The sequence below is a fragment of the Zonotrichia albicollis genome, chromosome 8 (genome assembly GCF_047830755.1).
Source record: "Zonotrichia albicollis isolate bZonAlb1 chromosome 8, bZonAlb1.hap1, whole genome shotgun sequence".
NCBI lineage: Eukaryota > Metazoa > Chordata > Aves > Passeriformes > Passerellidae > Zonotrichia > Zonotrichia albicollis.
The window spans coordinates 452,557-469,127 of record NC_133826.1 but is presented as its reverse complement, the minus strand read 5'-3'; the positions used below and the strand labels follow the sequence as shown (position 1 = coordinate 469,127).

Sequence of the window (16,571 nt, the reverse complement as noted above, 5' to 3'; positions counted from 1 at the left end):
CTCACAGAGGCTCCACAGCCCAAGACACGGCGATCTACAGATGAAAAACCTCTGGACACTTGCAGGTGTTCAAACACCCAAGTAGTGCAAAGAGATGGTTGAGACGAGAGGGGAGCTTCCGGAGTAGTGAACCTTGTCCCGAGGGTGTCGGGCTTCCCTGTCTGAGCCGTCCAGCCTCTCCGAGCTCTCCTGCCAGCAGCTGCTGGGGGACATGGGGTGGCGCTCCGCTGAGGGGACGGTGCGACCCCGCGGTGCCCCCAGCCCTGCGGCGCGCCCGTCCCGCCGGCAGCGCGCAGGGACCCACGGGCGGGCGCTGGGATGCGCGGCTCGGGCACCGACAGCGCCGTGCCCAGCGGCACCGGTCGGCCGTGGACACCCGGTTTACCCTGGCCCTGGTGTGGGTGCCCGTTTTTCGTAAGCTCACCACAGTGGCGGTATTAATTTCTTACAGAACCTGTTTTAACGGGAGAACCGGTGTCGCTGAAGAAGACTCCAGAGAGAGACACCCAGCCGCATGCACTTGCAGCACGGTGCAGTCTCTGATGAAGGAGTCCCTGTGCCAACACCCTTTCATTAAAACAGCCCTAATTCTCCGTGTTCAGTATTTTCTTCATGCTGTACCTTATCGTCAAATATTTAAGAGATCTTTCCTATGTGCAACTGGTCAGCGCTCCCACTTACAAACATCCTGGTGTAACTCTTGAGAGAGGGGAAACAGAACCAGATACAGATCCCCGTCGGAGGGTCCCGCGGGTGTCACCCGCTCTTCTCCACTCTCAGCCTCAGCAGGATCAGGCCAGGGCCACCCTGCCCTCCGCCGACAGGTTCCCCTTCCCTCCCGTCTCTGCCGGGACCGCGACGCCCCGCAGAGGGGTCCTACCCGGCCGCCCAAAAGGGGACACATCCTTCCGATGTGCTCAGAGACAGCAGAGGGAGAGCAGGGTGCACATGAGTCGGGAATTCTCTAGAGCCTGCGTGTCTGCCCGTTTCCATCTCTTCAGAAAACGATGCAGGAAATGTTCACTAAAATGTCGAGGGCGTGTAATTTCAGCGATGAAGTTTAGACTGAGCTTCGGAGAGATGGGTGATAAAAGTGGACGGCCCAAAGTGTATCCCGGATAACCAAGCCCATATACTTCCCACGTCCGCCCCGTACACGTTATCGCGTTTCTGACCGCTTCTCAGAAATAACGCCTCTCTCCAATTAGCTCGGCAAAACTGCTCACCTCTTGCGAAGCCCCTCCGGCCACCACAATAACCCGGATCTGCTGGCGGACTGTTCTCTGGGCGCGCTTTCCTCCTGCCTCCCCGAACCTCCCGCGCGCCGGGGCGGCCGACCCAGCCTGCGAGTCCGCGCAGCCATCGGAGAGGCCCTGGGCGAGCCCGCCGAGCCCCGCACCCCTGCAGCGTCCCTGCCCCGCCTCCGCTGGGACCCCCGCACTGCGCGGGGCTGCTCCGAAGCCTCGGGGCGGGCGGAGAGGCCGGGCGGCCAGGGCAGCCGCGCCCGCTCGTCACCCGGCGGAGCCGGCTCCGGACGCCGCACGAAACAGGGAGATCACCCGCACGCTGGTTTTCCTCCAGCACCGCACTATGAATTAACGCTGCTCGTAACCTCATGGTCGCCGCGGGAAATCACGCGCAGATAGACGTTGTTGATTCCTAACGCTGTATTTTCAGAGCGAAAAGGCGCATAGGAAGGGGATTGTTTCATAGAAATCGAACCCGCAGTCCTTCTCGGAGCGCGCACCAACCTCATTAATTATCTTGTTGAAGGCGCAGGAAAAACAAAGACGATCGACAACCTTAACACTGCTCCCGGCCGTGCCCGATCCGCCGCGACAGGGCTCGCCGCGGGCTCTCATCACGGTGGCCCGGCCCCGCCGCAACGCATCCCTCGGAGCCCCTCGCCAGGTGCTCATTTTCTGTCGTGCTACCTGCGACAGACGACAGCAGTGCTGTCCTGCCTCTGTCGGTCACGGAAGGGGAGATCCGCGTGGGGGGCAGGATGGGGGCTCGGCAGGATCCGCGCTGGTCCTGCTCCGAGCCGAGCGCTCCGCTCCGCCCCGCCGCGACCCGCAGGGCGGCCCGAGCACTCGGCCGCTGGCGCCCCGACCTGCGCTGCTGCGGACAGGGAGCAGAGCCCCAGGGGGAGCCCTACTGCGGGGGGCCTTGGAGCGCGGCGGGTACGGTTACCGGGCGCCCTACGGGGCCGCAGCCTGCGGGGCGGGTGCTCGGGCCGGATCGGGGGCCGCGTTTGCGCCGGAGTTTGAGCGAGCACACCCCGGGCCCTTGCGGGAGAAGGCCAGCTCCGGGTCAGCACAGGTGTTGGTAAGGGCCGGGCCGGTGCTCCCCGGGGCCAGCCTTGTCAGCGTTCCCTGCCGGCGCTCGGTGCTCTGGACGCCGAGCCGCGTTACGGCCATCCGAAACCCCAAAGCCCTGCTTGCCTCGCTGAGGCAGCGGCGTCAGGGACACCGAGACTGGATGTCAGGGGGATTCTGCCCACGGTTAGATCGGTTAAAACCGCTAGACAAACGAGTAATTGACGGGACGTCCCGGCTTTGCCGAAATTCGCCACAGCCGAGTTACGGTTTCACAAGATCGGGTCTCGGGATTTGAAACAACGATTATCTTTTTTAGCAGGAGAGCAGTACGGGGCTTCTCCTTCCACACAGCTCCTCAAATGCAGAATTCCCTGCATCATGTTTAGAAACGTAGGGGCAATTCTCTCAGGTCACTTTACAGAGGCTCAGCAGCACGTCCTGCATCCGTGGTGAGGCGAGGCTGAACCACAGAGGTGAGGGGAAAGATGGAAACTAAACGACAAGTTTAATTAAAAGCAGCTGGTTGGTTAAACACCTGCCTAGAAGTAGATACCCGGTTGTTTATCTCACCTGTGAGGGACGAGCTACTGCTTTATTCTTCTCCAATGTTCCAAGAGCATACCAATGGTGCTTGATGCGAGGGAACTCTGCAGACAAGATTTGTAATCGTGGAGAAAGGATGCCCGTAACCCACAGCCTCTCCACGGAGAGACGCCGGCTGGTTCTGCAGGTAGTGAGGGACAGTCGGCTCCGCACCCTCTGTTCCTGGTGCCACCGGGACACCGGTGCTAATCAGCAGCACCTGTGGGAGCTTAGCGCCGGAGGAGCGCTTCCATAGCTCAGGTTCTTCTATTTTAGTTAAATAGGAGAGGTTTTATTATGGGAGGTGCAAGTAGGAGATGAGGTAGTGAGACAGTGAGGAGCTGTGAGTTTGAGCTGCAGGATTCGCTTGGGCTTTAGGAGTACGGGAAAATCGCTCGTACTGGCTCTTCCTTCCCATCGTGTCTTTTCTTCGCTAATAGGGAGATGTGACTGGAACGTGTGCGTAGACTGGGGTGATCGGGGGAAGTTGTGGCAAAAGATTAGGACAAGTGAGGGGGTTCTCAGGGGTGTTGTTTTTTGTTGTTGTTTTGTTGGGGGGGTTCCGTGCCTCCTCCCCTCGCTAAATCCGCACGGGCTCGCTAGTGGAGATAACGGCCCCGCCGCGCTGGAAGGCGGGTTCTGTGCAGGAGGTGAGGCCAGCGGGGCAGGTCCACCCACTTGAAAACAAAACTTTTTTCCTGCAGGCGCTGAGAGCAGAGACCGGCGCGGGGTCCCCGGAGCCGGCTCGCCGCCCGCCGGGGACTGGAATGTGGTAGGGTAGGGCCATGTATTGGAAGAGTGACCCGATGTTCGTCTGCAGGCTGGAGGACAAGGACCTGCCCGCGCTCGGGGGCCCGGCGGAGAAGGTGCGCGGGCGCGGGGGGCGGCGCGGCTCGGCGGGGCTGCGGCCTCGGCCGGGTCCCGCGGACACCGCGGCCTCCACCGGGGTCCTGGCGGGACCCGCAGGCATCGGCGGGCCGGACCGGGCCGGCCCAGGGCTCCTGGGCGTGGCGGGGCACTGACCGTTGTCTCCCCGCGCTCCCGCAGGCCAGCCCCGCAGCAGCTGACGAGGACTCCTGCTCTTCCTCCGCTGCCCTGTCGCCGTCCTCATCGCCGAGGTCCATGGCCTCAGGCTCAGGCTGCGCCCCCGGCAAGTGCGTGTGCAGCAGCTGCGGCCTGGAGATTGTGGACAAGTACCTGCTCAAGGTAAGGGCGCCCGACCCGGAGCCCCCTTCGTCTGGCGACTTCCCTCACCGCTGAAGCCGGAGGGCGGCCTGCGTAGGCAGAGCCTGCCCGGGTGGCCGGTAGTGCCCGGAGAGCCTCGGGGAACCGGGCCGGTGGGATCCGGGGGGCCTATCGCTCCGCTCAGCCCTCCCCTACGCGGAGCTGCCGCGGACACGGGAGCGCGGGGTCCCAGCGCGTTTGTTGGCGGTGCTCGGGCCAGAGAAGGGACCCTGGCTGCTGTCGGTGTTTCGGGAGGCGCTGCTTGCTCTGGGCTGCGTGCTCCTGGCGCACCGGGAGAAGCGCGGAAGCGAATGGAACGGGGGGTCCCGACCGCGGCGATTCCCGCTTTCTCTCGGTCAGATGGCGGCGGCGCGACCTGCGTTTTACTGACATAGGTCTGGGGGGAACAGCGTGAGTCTCAAAGCCAAAAATGCCTCTTGAGAAATGGAATAAGTTATTCCTGCAAGAGGCGGTTAACTAATATATTTGAAGGAAACGAGCTGCGTGCGTGCAGAGCTGTTCTGTTGTCTTAGCAATCAGAACCGAGTAAGATAATTTAAAAACAAATAAACAAAGCTAAGTGGCTTTAAATATGAAGCGTTACTGCGGGAGGAGGTGTGGGAGGGAAGTTTATTTGCTTTTCGTATTACAGCCGTTAAAATTATTCTGGGTCAGAGTTTTGCCGTCTTTCCTCTCAAAATTGAGTGTTACGATCATGGCAGAAGTCGGTTGATTCCATCAATCTTAGACTAAGTTGTTGTATAGTCGCAAATTGATAGGGAGTAACACCCCTGGAAAGACATCCGTGGTGTTGTTAAATCATCCGGTTGGGTCTTAGTTGAGGTGGGGAGGTCTAAGTAAAATGCCTGCCGAGCTAGTGTCCATTTAAAATGGGGCTGGTGCAGGAGCTGCCGCGCATCCCTGGTTCGGGTGACCCCGTCTCCCTTTCAGCAGCTTGGGCGGGTGGACAAGGACCAAAACTGACTTGAACTCAATTTCAGTTCTGTTAACTCCCGTGACGTTTTGGCAGCTCATTGATAGTTTACTAATCACTGCTGTCTCCTATCTGAACAACCAGAATAACGGGACTTGGAGCAAAAGACCTCTAAATTATTTAGCCTTGAGTTTAAATTAGCTGTTACTGCTTCTTGTGTAGGCAGTGAGGAATCGATGCTGGTATGCTAGTGTCCAGCAGCAGCACACCTTTCAGCTTCATCCCTGTCAACTGACAAACAGGAGCACAGACAAATGGCATTAAATGGGACAACCAGGGAGTTGTTGTGAAGCTGGTCCGCAGCTCTTCACTGATCTCTGAAGAGGCGGTGGCTGGCTCCGAGTGGCTGGGATGTGGGCTCACGTCGCTCAGAGCTGCGTGCCAGGGCTGGATGCAGACCCGGGGAGGCCCGGGCAGCCCCGGCACGGCTGCAGCGCACGCTCAGCGCTGCCCCTCCGCTCCGCGGCCTTTCTGAGAGCTGCCCGCAGGGTGAGTTTGGTGATAGCCAGCAACTGCCATCAACAGCTTCATATATTGTGTGTAAACTTGTCAGCATGTGGGAAGGTGGCTGCCGACAAGGATAAGGGTTAGGACAGCATTGGGCAAACGGCAATATTGCAGCCTGAAGAATGATTGGAATGGGTGATCCCAGCATGGGTGTTGGAGTCCATGCATTGCCTTCTCTGAGGTTTGTCTGGCCATGCTCTGATGAAAGGCACATTCCAGATTACCTCAAATCTGCTTTTCCATAGGGAATATATAGGCTGTTTGGTATGAGATGAGAAATTGCCTCAGTGGGGAGAAACAAATCAAAACATAATCATTCTTTGGTTTTCAGAATTCCTCCTCTACAGTATGGGATTATCCAGAGGGTTATTACTTAATTTTTGTGGTCACTGAGAGTCTTGGGTTGTCAAATGATTTATTTAGGTGATGTGCAATGTCTGTGCAATTAAGAGTTCCTTTTATAGGAAAGTAGAAATTAAAATAATTGCTCTCATTTTATTTATTTTATATGCCCCAAAATGATATGTAAGTTTCCAAAAATGCTGATTTCTACTGCATTCCATGACTATGTTTAGTTTTGCTATGGACATACTAAAGAAATATTGAACTTGCTATTAAAACACCTGCTGCTGTTTTGAAACTCAGATGCCATTCACCAAATTTGCTTTAGCAGAAACATGGCAAATGGAGGAGTGGTTCATAGTGTATTTCTATTTGACAGATCTTTTTCCCGTGTTTTAAAATTTTAAAAAACTTTGCAACGTTTGTTTTTTGTTAGGCAGGAATCTGTGCAGACTAGGAAATAGAAGTGTGCTAGTTAGTTGCCTTTCTAAGGTCACATAAGGCCAAAATTTGCTCTCTTACTCTAGTGCTATGAGAACAGAACTGGCCACAAAACACCGGCACGGAACTTGTATCTCTTGCTTCCTCTTCTACTGCTTTTAATTGCAAACCCATGAAAGCTTATTCTGAAGACTTGAATCAAATTAGTTTACCTTCAATATACGTGCAGTTCTATAGGGAAAACATTTTGCATTCAAGATAACTTTTCTGTGAATCATGGTGCACATAACATTTGATCATTTCTGGGAAAACCCAGAGTTTGTAAATATAAAATGCAATATTGGTAGTATGGGTATTGAGGGGTGGTTTTTTGTTGGGTTTTTGCAGGTGAATGACCTCTGCTGGCACGTGCGCTGCCTCTCATGCAGCGTTTGCAGAACGTCCTTGGGAAGGCACACCAGCTGCTACATCAAAGATAAAGACATCTTCTGCAAACTGGATTATTTCAGGTATATCATACAGGAATATAATTTATCAGATAACTTGTTATACTTGTTTCTTTTCACTTCAGCCACAACTGAAATTCGCTTGAGATTTTTCATTTGCTAGGTTTATTTTCAGCAGTTTAAACTATGGCTTTGCTTGAGGAGGGACTTGGGGAACCCTAAGTCTGTGTAACGTCACCTCCTGCTAAGTCTCCAATCTGCCCTTCCCCTGTTGCACATAGCTGCTGTATTTATACCACCACTTACTCGTGTATGCATGGAGGAGTCCCTGCTGCAGTTTGGTTGTAAAGCCATCCTGTGTGCAAGGAGTCGTCCTTGGATAAAGCTGGCTGAGAATGCAATATAAAATTGAGATGGTCTGTTTGGAGCAGTGCTTCACTGGTGTAGGGCTTAAGGCATCGCAAGGAGCTGTAAAATCAACCCAGAATAAATCCCATTATATTTAAAAGAAGCTTTCAGCAGTTATACTTTTCTGTGATCAGTTTGATTTAGAATGTGATTCCTTCAAAATTACAGGCTAACCTTGCAAGGAAGAATATTATTTGTGTTGGCAATGGAGTATTCAGGATGCAGAGTATTTGATCCAGAAAGCAGAAAAAATTGCTGCAGTTAATTTTGATGTGATTGCTAGTACTTCTCTAGTTGGATTGCCTGACCAAACTGTTTCTGAGGTTCTTAGGTGTGCAGTGAATAGATTGCATCCAGCTAGTCAAGTTTGAGACGTAGTGGGAGGGGGCAAGCTGAGTGCTGTAAACTTCTGAAAAAACTAAATTTGTGGGACTTGAAAAAAATTTGGGTCTGCAAAGATCCTGGGGACAAATGCTTATCTAAATAATCAACATATTTTGATGGCTACTTTCCTCTTCAAAGAGAAATTTTTCTAGTGTAATAATGCAGACTTTCTAGTTTATTTCAAAATCATAATGTGATGTGAATTGAGGAAATAACTATGAAGATGCAGGTTTTCCCCTGTCTGCTGAAGATGCTAAAGATTAGTAAAGGGGTAATCTAGCTAAATGTATTAATTCAGACTACCACTAGAATAATGTGAAATACATTTGAAAAACTGGAAGAATTTTCAAGAGTCTGCTGTTTCCATCTTTCAGCTTTTAAGAGTAATTATCTCTATAAAAGGAATGATGAGGAGCCATGAATTCATGTCGCAGTTTAAATGCTTTGATTTTGCTCTTTGCCTTCTGAAAATAACAAACCTCTGTATTTCAGTAGTGTCTTGCCTTAAGCTATCATACAGAAACTTGCTGATTTTCCCTTTTTTTTGCAATGCCAGCGCAGACGTGCCGTGGGCTGAGCCGCGCTGCCACAGCCCGGTCACCGCTGATGCTGCGGGGGCCTGGCTGTGCCCCGCCGGATCTCAGCTCCCCCGGTGCCGTTCCTCGGTCACCCCGATCCTGCGGGGCCTGGCTGTGCCCGGCCGGGTCTCAGCTCCCCCCGGTCACCCCGATCCTGGCTGTGCCCCGCCGGGTCTCAGCTCCCCCGGTGCCGTTCCTCGGTCACCGCTGATGCTGCGGGGGCCTGGCTGTGCCCGGCCGGGTCTCAGCTCCCCCCGGTCACCCCGATCCTACGGGGCCTGGCTGTGCCCGGCCGGTTTCAGCTCGCCCCGGTTCTCGTTGCAGGCGCTACGGCACTCGCTGCTCGCGCTGCGGGCGCCACATCCACTCCACGGACTGGGTCCGGCGGGCCAAGGGCAACGTGTACCACCTGGCGTGCTTCGCCTGCTTCTCCTGCAAGAGACAGCTCTCCACGGGAGAGGAGTTCGCGCTGGTCGAGGAGAAAGTCCTCTGCAGAGTACATTACGACTGCATGTTGGACAATTTGAAAAGAGAAGTCGAAAATGGTAACATACTGCTTAAGAACTGTGTTTGTGGTTCAGATTTAATTAAATTGTCGGGGTCTGCTCCATTTTCCACACTGGGAGATAATTGACTGGTTTTACTAAGACTGGAAGCACAGGTACTTGAATCAAAGTAATGGTAAATTATTTAATATTCAGGGGATTTTATTTGTTTGCTTTGGTTTTGCAGTTTTGATTTGGGTTGGGTTTTTTGTTTGGTTGGCTTTTTGGTTGTAGTTTTTTTTTTTGGTTTTTTTTTGGGTGTTGTATTATTGTATTGCTTTAGTGCTATGGGGTTTTTTGGGTTTTTTTTTTTTTTAGTCTGCAGAACTTGTTTTGTATCCTAAGGAAAATAAAATATCAGCATATCCTGTTGATAAAATATCATGTTAGATTTATTTCTTCCCCCACTTGCAAGGGAGTTGTTTAGGGCATAATGTGTTATGATGCTAGATCAATTGAATTTTGAATAGATTGTGGGGTTTTTTAAAGCTGAAATTCGGCTGACCAACTACTGTTGGTTATTGTTGGAGAACAACCTGACTTACAGCAACATTGTGAATGTTTAGAAGGCAGTGTTGTTTTCTTTTTAATGTTTCAGGTAATGGGATTAGTGTGGAAGGAGCATTACTAACAGAACAAGATGTTAATCATCCAAAACCAGCAAAAAGAGCTCGGACCAGCTTCACAGCAGATCAGCTCCAGGTAGAGACAGTGCTAAAAACTTGTGTAGCTCAGGTTAAGCAGGACACGGGCGCTGAACCAATAGAAAGTTTTATGCATACAGGGGGAAAGAGAAGCTTGAATGCTTTAAACTACTTCATAAACTATCAAGACACAGCATGTTTCTGGAAGTTTAAATAGTACTCTTCAAGCTCTTTATTTCCCTGGGGGAAGGTTGTAATTCTGAAGAGTGGAAACAAAAAAGGTGGTTCTATTTGATTGCTCGATGAAATCTATTTAATCAGCCATTTACCTCACTAAGCATAATAAAAACAAAATATTTTTTAGATTATGTAATGTGAAAAGTTTTCTGAAGATGGCTACTGTATGTGATTTCAAGACATTAATAAGGTGGAAGTTGGAATTGTAGTAGTGCCTGCATCTCCTCCACTTTCCAGGTTTCTTGTCTTTTTGTTGCCTTGACAAGAGTTAACTTCTATTGAGACAGTTTAGAGCTACTTCAAACTCTAGATAAGCACTTGAATTAGCTTTCTAGGGAAAAACTCTAAGATAGGGCCAGATTCCAATGAAAGAGGGGATGCTGAGACAAGATTTAGAGGTTTTAACCTGTAGTGAGAAGGAAGTTGTGACTTTCTACCTAATCCTGGCTGTACATCCCTGCCTTCAGTTTAACAGGTCTTTGACTTTCTGGTAACAATGTGACTTATTTTGTTGGCTTGTCCTCTAATAGTGAAAGCAGTTGAGAAATTGATCTTGAGGTGTAATAACATGTGAGGTGTTAAGGTAGTGCTATAAAAAAGGGCATGAAGTTGTTCAAAGCTTCTATTATAGTCATGACTGGAGAGAGGAGGTGGTGTTAAAACACAAAACAAGCATGTAAACAATAATCCAGCTGGGTGCACAGGCCAAGGGCTCTGGACATTGAGCCTGAACTTCAGGAAAAGGGAACTTTTTTGCCCAGCAGAAGCTGAAAGGGAGATAAGACCAGCCATTAGGATGGGAACTGTATTCAGGGGTTCTTCGCAGCTGCTGTCATTCAAACTTCCATGTTCCCTTCTTTTCCCGTTTAAAGTAGATTGTAACATACTTTAGCAGGTGTTTGAGGTGTTATGGCATCTTGTTAGTTCATGTTACTTTCTCTCTGCTTGCTGTACCTCTGTACCTGTCCTCAAGGATGCTATAAGACTTTATTTCCAACAAGAGAAACGTTGGGATAAGTGCACTGTCAGAGCTGGCAGCATGTAATTACCTCACAAAGTACTTGTACAAAAGAATGTCCACACTTTTCTGATGGTTTTGTTCTTTAGCACCTCCCAGGACCTGAAAAGGCTCCCAGAATGCCAGAGAGGCAGTTTGAATAAGGGCTTGGAGTGACGGGACAAGGGGAAATGGCTCCCACTGCCAGAGGGCAGGGATGGATGGGATATTGGGAATTGGGAGTTGTTCCCTGGCACAGGTGCCCAGAGCAGCTGTGGCTGCCCCTGGATCCCTGGCAGTGCCCAAGGCCAGGCTGGACACTGGGGCTGGAGCACCTGGGACAGTGGGAGGAGTGGGAGGTGTCCATGCCCATGGCATAGGATTGGAACAAGGTGAGCTTTTAAGGTTCCTTCCGACCCAAACCAGTCTATGATTCTATGAAAAATTACAAAAGTAAATAGTTTGAATCTTCAAAGATGAAGTCAGGCAAAGTTTGATGGGTCAAAAATCCAAAAAACAAAATAATGCTTTGAAATTGCTGGAGATACCCTGCAGAAATCCATGAAGCCCTACTTTCACAAACAGGCCGAATCCTTAAAGCCTGTGAAAGTTTTCAGGATGCAGGCCAAATTGACATTTTCTTCCTCAGAAAAAAGGTGTAATTTGTATTCTTAAGAGAAGTGCTGACTACTTCAATTTTCTGTCAAAAGATGAGTGGCCAAACCGTCAGAAAGGCCAGGTTAGCCACAGTGGAGCCTGTTTCTTGGGGTGGTAAAAGACAAAGGAAACAGAGCATTCCTGTATCCTCCATGGAGATGAAAAGAAGATCAATTACTCCATTTAACATAGGATGCAGATAGTGATTGACAAGTTCAGAGTGATGGATCATGGCTCATGCCTTTTTTATGCTGTGGTCTGCTGCTATAGGTGTTTATTGAGCATATTTGAGTTGCTCTGCAGTAAATTTTCTCCTATAGTTCTTTTAACACAGTCTTACAGAGGACTTCTTCCAGTTTTTACTACTGCCAAGCAGAATGGATTTCTTTAATTTCTGATAAATGTCACAGCTCAGTCAAGCATAGCAAGGACGTACTTTGGCTTTGGGAGATTTTTTTTTTTATGTATTGAGTACTCTCTAGAGACTAGTGATCACAAAAAACGTTTCCTGAAGACAAGCAAGGAGTAGTACTGTAGTCTGAAAATACTGTCTAATGTGGCTTTTGATACAAATGCTCCTACAGTTTCGTGCCTTGCCTTTTCAGGTTATGCAAGCACAGTTTGCTCAGGACAACAATCCAGATGCACAAACACTTCAGAAACTGGCAGAAAGAACAGGCTTGAGCAGGCGTGTTATACAGGTAACAGTGTGAAGTTACTTGACTCACAGTCTGGTACTCATCCATTGGAAATGTTCAACCAAATTTTTTTCTGAGGTTATTCTAACATGGAAAAAGATCCTAATCTCTTTTAACTTTGGACAACATCCTTAGTCAGGAATAGGTCTAGAACAAACATCGTAATTTGGAAAACTTGCTATATTCCTCTTGTACTTTGTGTGAAGGAATTAAGTCTTCTAGGAAGAAATTTCTCAGCCTAAACAGTATAGAAATTGGTAATAATTTATTTCAAATATATATTTGACTGCAGTAGTCTGTTCTTAAGACCTGCACTCTTTTTGGAAGCGTCTGTGGTATGACATTAGGAACAAGTGAATATCTAGTCACTTGTTATAGAGAGCAGAGTTAAAATATGCACCCACGCCCACCAAAACTGAAACACAAATTCTGAATCCTTGCTTGAAGATGTCTCTCAGCAAAAATATGGATGCACTTTTTTAAAATCACATACACAAATGTGATTTTAAAACTATAATACAAATTCTATATTTATATGTTAATATAAATAAAAATTAATTCTGAGCTGCCTTGGCTCATTCTAGCATGGAAGATTGACAGAGTGTTTCTATAGAAATGAGGTATCTGGCTGCTGCAATCAATCCTTAAAAAAAAAAAAAAAAAAGGCAGTCTTTTCCATGTGAAAAGGCCAAGTGGGTGCATTGTATGTGGAAGATGCTTTGCTGCCAGTAGCTCCAGGCAGGGAGGAGGCTGGGAGGCGCTGGGTCCCGGCAGAGCAGGGCTGCAGGTGATGTGATGTTTCTTGGCCTGGGCACACCAGCCCTGGAGATGCCCAGCCCTGTCCCTGTCCCTGTCCTTGGTGGGCTGCTGGCTACTGAAAATGCATTCCTGACTTGACCACACTTGTGTGTTTAGAATGTCAGCGTTGCATCCAAAGCCAAATGAACTATGCAAACTCAGCTTAAGATAAACTCCAAGGTTGTTGTTGTTGTGCTAGTATTGAATGTGATCTATCAATGCGATGTATGTTTCCCTCTTTTTCAGGTGTGGTTTCAGAATTGCAGAGCACGCCATAAGAAACATGTTAGTCCTAATCATTCATCCACTGCTCCCGTCACAGCAGTCCAGCCCTCCAGGTTGTCTCCACCCATGTTAGAAGAAATGGCATACTCTGCATATGTACCCCAGGATGGGACTATGCTCACTGCTCTGCACAGCTACATGGATGGTAGGTATAACAGCCTTGCTATTTTTCTCCTCATAAAACCGTTATCAGCTGTAGCAAAACCAGTTTACCTTTCTGATTAAAGAAACCTAATGGATATATCAATACTGTACTTGCTATCTACACCTCATTAAGAAAGTAGTAGACCTTCACTGCAACAGCATGGCTGAAGATCTGAGTATGAAGACCACTATTTGTGCTTCTTCTGGTTTATTAAAACAAGAATAAGAAACTAAATACGTATTTAAACATTTACTTCACATATTTTAATAACATTTAATTTTAATTGAAACTGTTTGGCACCTGCTCCCTGGCTTTTGTCCCATGGACTGTGAGTATGCTCAATCCAGCAAATTCCCTGAAAGCTTCAGCTTTCCTCTCAGTAACACACAATGGGAGCGAGTGGGAGAGGCTGGTGGTGAAAAGTGCTTCAATCTTCGTTTGTCTCATGACCCAGCAAGTCTACAACTTTGGGTCCTATTTGTGATTAGGAGGATTGTGAAGGTTTTGGGATAACCAGGCTGAGCTGCATTTGTGGCCTGGGCTTGTTTTCCTCCAGAGCAGTGGGGTTAAGAGTGGCCAACTGGGGAGGAGTGCAGATGCTGGGTTAGGAAAAACACAACATGCTGCAGGGCTGGGACAGTGAACTGTCATTACCAAGTGGATTCACTGACTTTTAATCTTGTGCTATTTTCAATGAAGTTGACTGGAAATATTTCTGTTTTTGTAGCTCATTCTCCTACAGCTCTTGGACTTCAGCCTTTGCTACCCCATTCAATGACACAGCTGCCACTAAGTCACACCTAATTCCTTTTCATCAGGGATCTAAACTATTAAAGATGTAACCTTAAGTCACAGTGTATTGAAAATATAATTGGAAAGATATTAATGTTAACTTTTTATTTAACACCCAGAGCATTTTCAAGAAAATTTTTGCCCAGGTATGTACATCTATTTAGCCTGCAAGACACTTTTATGGATTCTGCATAAGTAACTATTAATTGTTTACAAGCCTTATTAAACACCTTTTTGTATTGTCTGGAAGTAGTCTGCTCTAGTTATGTGTGTGTTAATTTATTTGTCATCAAAAGAGCACTTTGCCTAAAAGAAAGGACTGACAATTGTGCAAAATGTTTACAATTCTTTGTGAAATTGTAGTTTATCATTAGGTTTGTATTTGTAAGTTATTGTTAAAAGTATTACCTGTATTTGAGTTGTGTAGAGCCTATATGTTAAAGCTTATTTCTGTGAGTTTACAAAAATAAATTTTGTTTGCAAATATTTTCAAAAAGAACTGAATAAAGTTTCTGCTGTAGCATGCCAAGCAAAAATGTTGCTGTGTCTATGGCTGAACTGTGATCATTTGTCAAGTGCGTAAATGGAATCTTCAATTTTAAGAGAAAGTCCCTGGTATACTGAGAAATGTTACACTGAATTCCTTCAGGAGGTCTCATATCTATTTCCATTGATAGTAAAAATAATTTAATGGACTTTTATGGATCTTGAAACACTTCAAATATGTGCTGTACAAGTGGGTACGTGCAAAGCAGTGCTGCTTCTGAGGATGCACACCTGGAGGGGGAAGGGAAACTGGGTACCGTTGGACAGATTTTAATCTGTGGCTTGGCAAGTGGAGAACCTGAAGTCGCATTTGCTTTAACATTTTGAGTCTTTCTTAGTTCAGGTTTTGTTTTCTTCCATGTTTTTGTCTTGTGATTTTGTTAAGCAGGGCGATAAATAAGAGGCAATACTTGAATAGTCTGCTTTTTAAAAGTAAAATCTAGTCTGGCATTTTAACTGACCAAATCAAACTGCATATGAACAATGACTGGAATTCATTCAAATGCACTACAGTCCATGGTGTTTAGAGCTGTCAATGTGCCAAGAGTGGTAGAGCATGTTTTGATATACTAGTTTGATGTGCAGAAGTTACTACAAATTCAACAGGTTTTTGGTCTTCAAAGACTAGTTCCCTTAAATGACTTAAGCAGTTAGATCCCCCTTGCTCGCTTAAATTTTTTTTTTGCATCAGAAGGAAACCATATTTTGATAGGGTGTATGTGTCCATAGCCCTTTTTTTTCCTCTCCCAACTATGCATTAGTGTCTACTCTGTGAAATTCCTTAATGGTGCTGGTCAAGTCATTTCAATTTGGAAAAGGTAGTGTTCTCTCTTGATGACTTTTGTGAGCAGAAATTTGATGGCAAGCTCTGAATTAATAAAGTTCTGTAAGCTGCATGCTGGCACTGTTTTAAGTGCTGCTCATAGGTGTCTGAGCTAATCTGAGTAGCCAAAACAATCTCCAGTGGTTTAAGGCTTTTATTACCCTGCCATTTTTAAAACTTTTTTTCACAAAACACTCAAAATTGAGGCTGTAGTGGAACTTGACTGACCTTACATTTCATTTGAGCATTCATAACTTCTAAATTAAATGCCCTGGGTAGAATATGGAATTCCAGATGCCGTTTTCAGTACCTAAGCTAGCTCCAGATATTTGCATGGTACCAAAGTACATGTGTAGCAGTAGACAAACGACTTTTTGTTCATTTGTCTGATGTGAAGTTTTACCAGTTAAATGCTAAATAATGTTAATTTAGATGTTAACATAAATTGGTAATTTGAATTGCAACATGGGCAGTTGCGTTGAGCCCCTTTAAGGAAAATTATTCAGACTTATTTAAAGAACTGAGTAGCTTTAGCTTGTCTGAAACAAAAGCAAGTTTAAGCTTATTTATGAAACATCTCCTTCTGTTCAGCTCTAAAGTCAGAACAGGATTAAAGTACATGGGGGAGCAATTTTCCTATTTCCCTATGAAAATGGGAAGCAGGAGCATTGATCTTTTGCTACTGTTGAGTGCACGAGCAGATATTTGTTTGTTAAAAGCCATGTGAGAGATTTGTGGATGGGGCTGGGAAAATGCAGACTGCATTGAAAATAGGAGACTGCAGCAGAGAACCTGGGCTTTGAGTCTTCCTTGGCCAGTGCCAGAGCCGTCAGCAGCTGGTGTTGGGCTGACAGCGTTTTCAATACTCAGCCATACTACAACAGAAAACAGTCCCCTTTCTGAATGACATAACAGTGCCATCACAAACTGCACTAATTTTATTTCCCAAGATAATCGCATGGGAGAAAGATGTCTACTGCTGCAAGTCTCCCAAAACCAAAGGTTATTGCCAAAACAGGGGGAACTTAGGACAAGTAACAGTATACTAGTATATAAAAAAATACACAATTTCTTATTTTAAAATTAGGCCATTGTATGTTTAAGATAGTTACTTCATTAAAAAAAAAATCACACAGGGAAGAGTTTGAGTTTTGTTTAAAATAGGTTAGCAAGTTGT

The 16,571-nt window shown here is 47.2% G+C and overlaps 1 protein-coding gene across 4 annotated transcripts; it reads left to right on the top strand.

Moving 5' to 3' along the window:
- Positions 1 to 458: 458 nt before the first annotated feature.
- On the top strand, positions 459 to 14,547 carry LHX8 (LIM homeobox 8). Of its 4 annotated transcripts, none has more exons than XM_074545543.1 (9): positions 459 to 1,911; positions 3,608 to 3,769; positions 3,951 to 4,109; positions 6,799 to 6,920; positions 8,552 to 8,772; positions 9,371 to 9,474; positions 11,913 to 12,008; positions 13,050 to 13,233; positions 13,961 to 14,547. In XM_074545543.1, the coding sequence occupies exons 2-9, from the start codon at positions 3,689 to 3,691 to the stop codon at positions 14,035 to 14,037; spliced, it is 1,044 nt and encodes a 347-aa protein (XP_074401644.1). In that variant the 5' UTR covers positions 459 to 1,911; positions 3,608 to 3,688; the 3' UTR covers positions 14,038 to 14,547. The 4 variants fall into 4 exon arrangements, with proteins under 4 accessions (XP_074401644.1, XP_074401647.1, XP_074401646.1 ...); XM_074545546.1 differs by lacking the exon at positions 459 to 1,911 and adding an exon at positions 2,168 to 2,183; XM_074545545.1 differs by lacking the exon at positions 459 to 1,911 and adding an exon at positions 2,668 to 3,051.
- Positions 14,548 to 16,571: the final 2,024 nt, after the last annotated feature.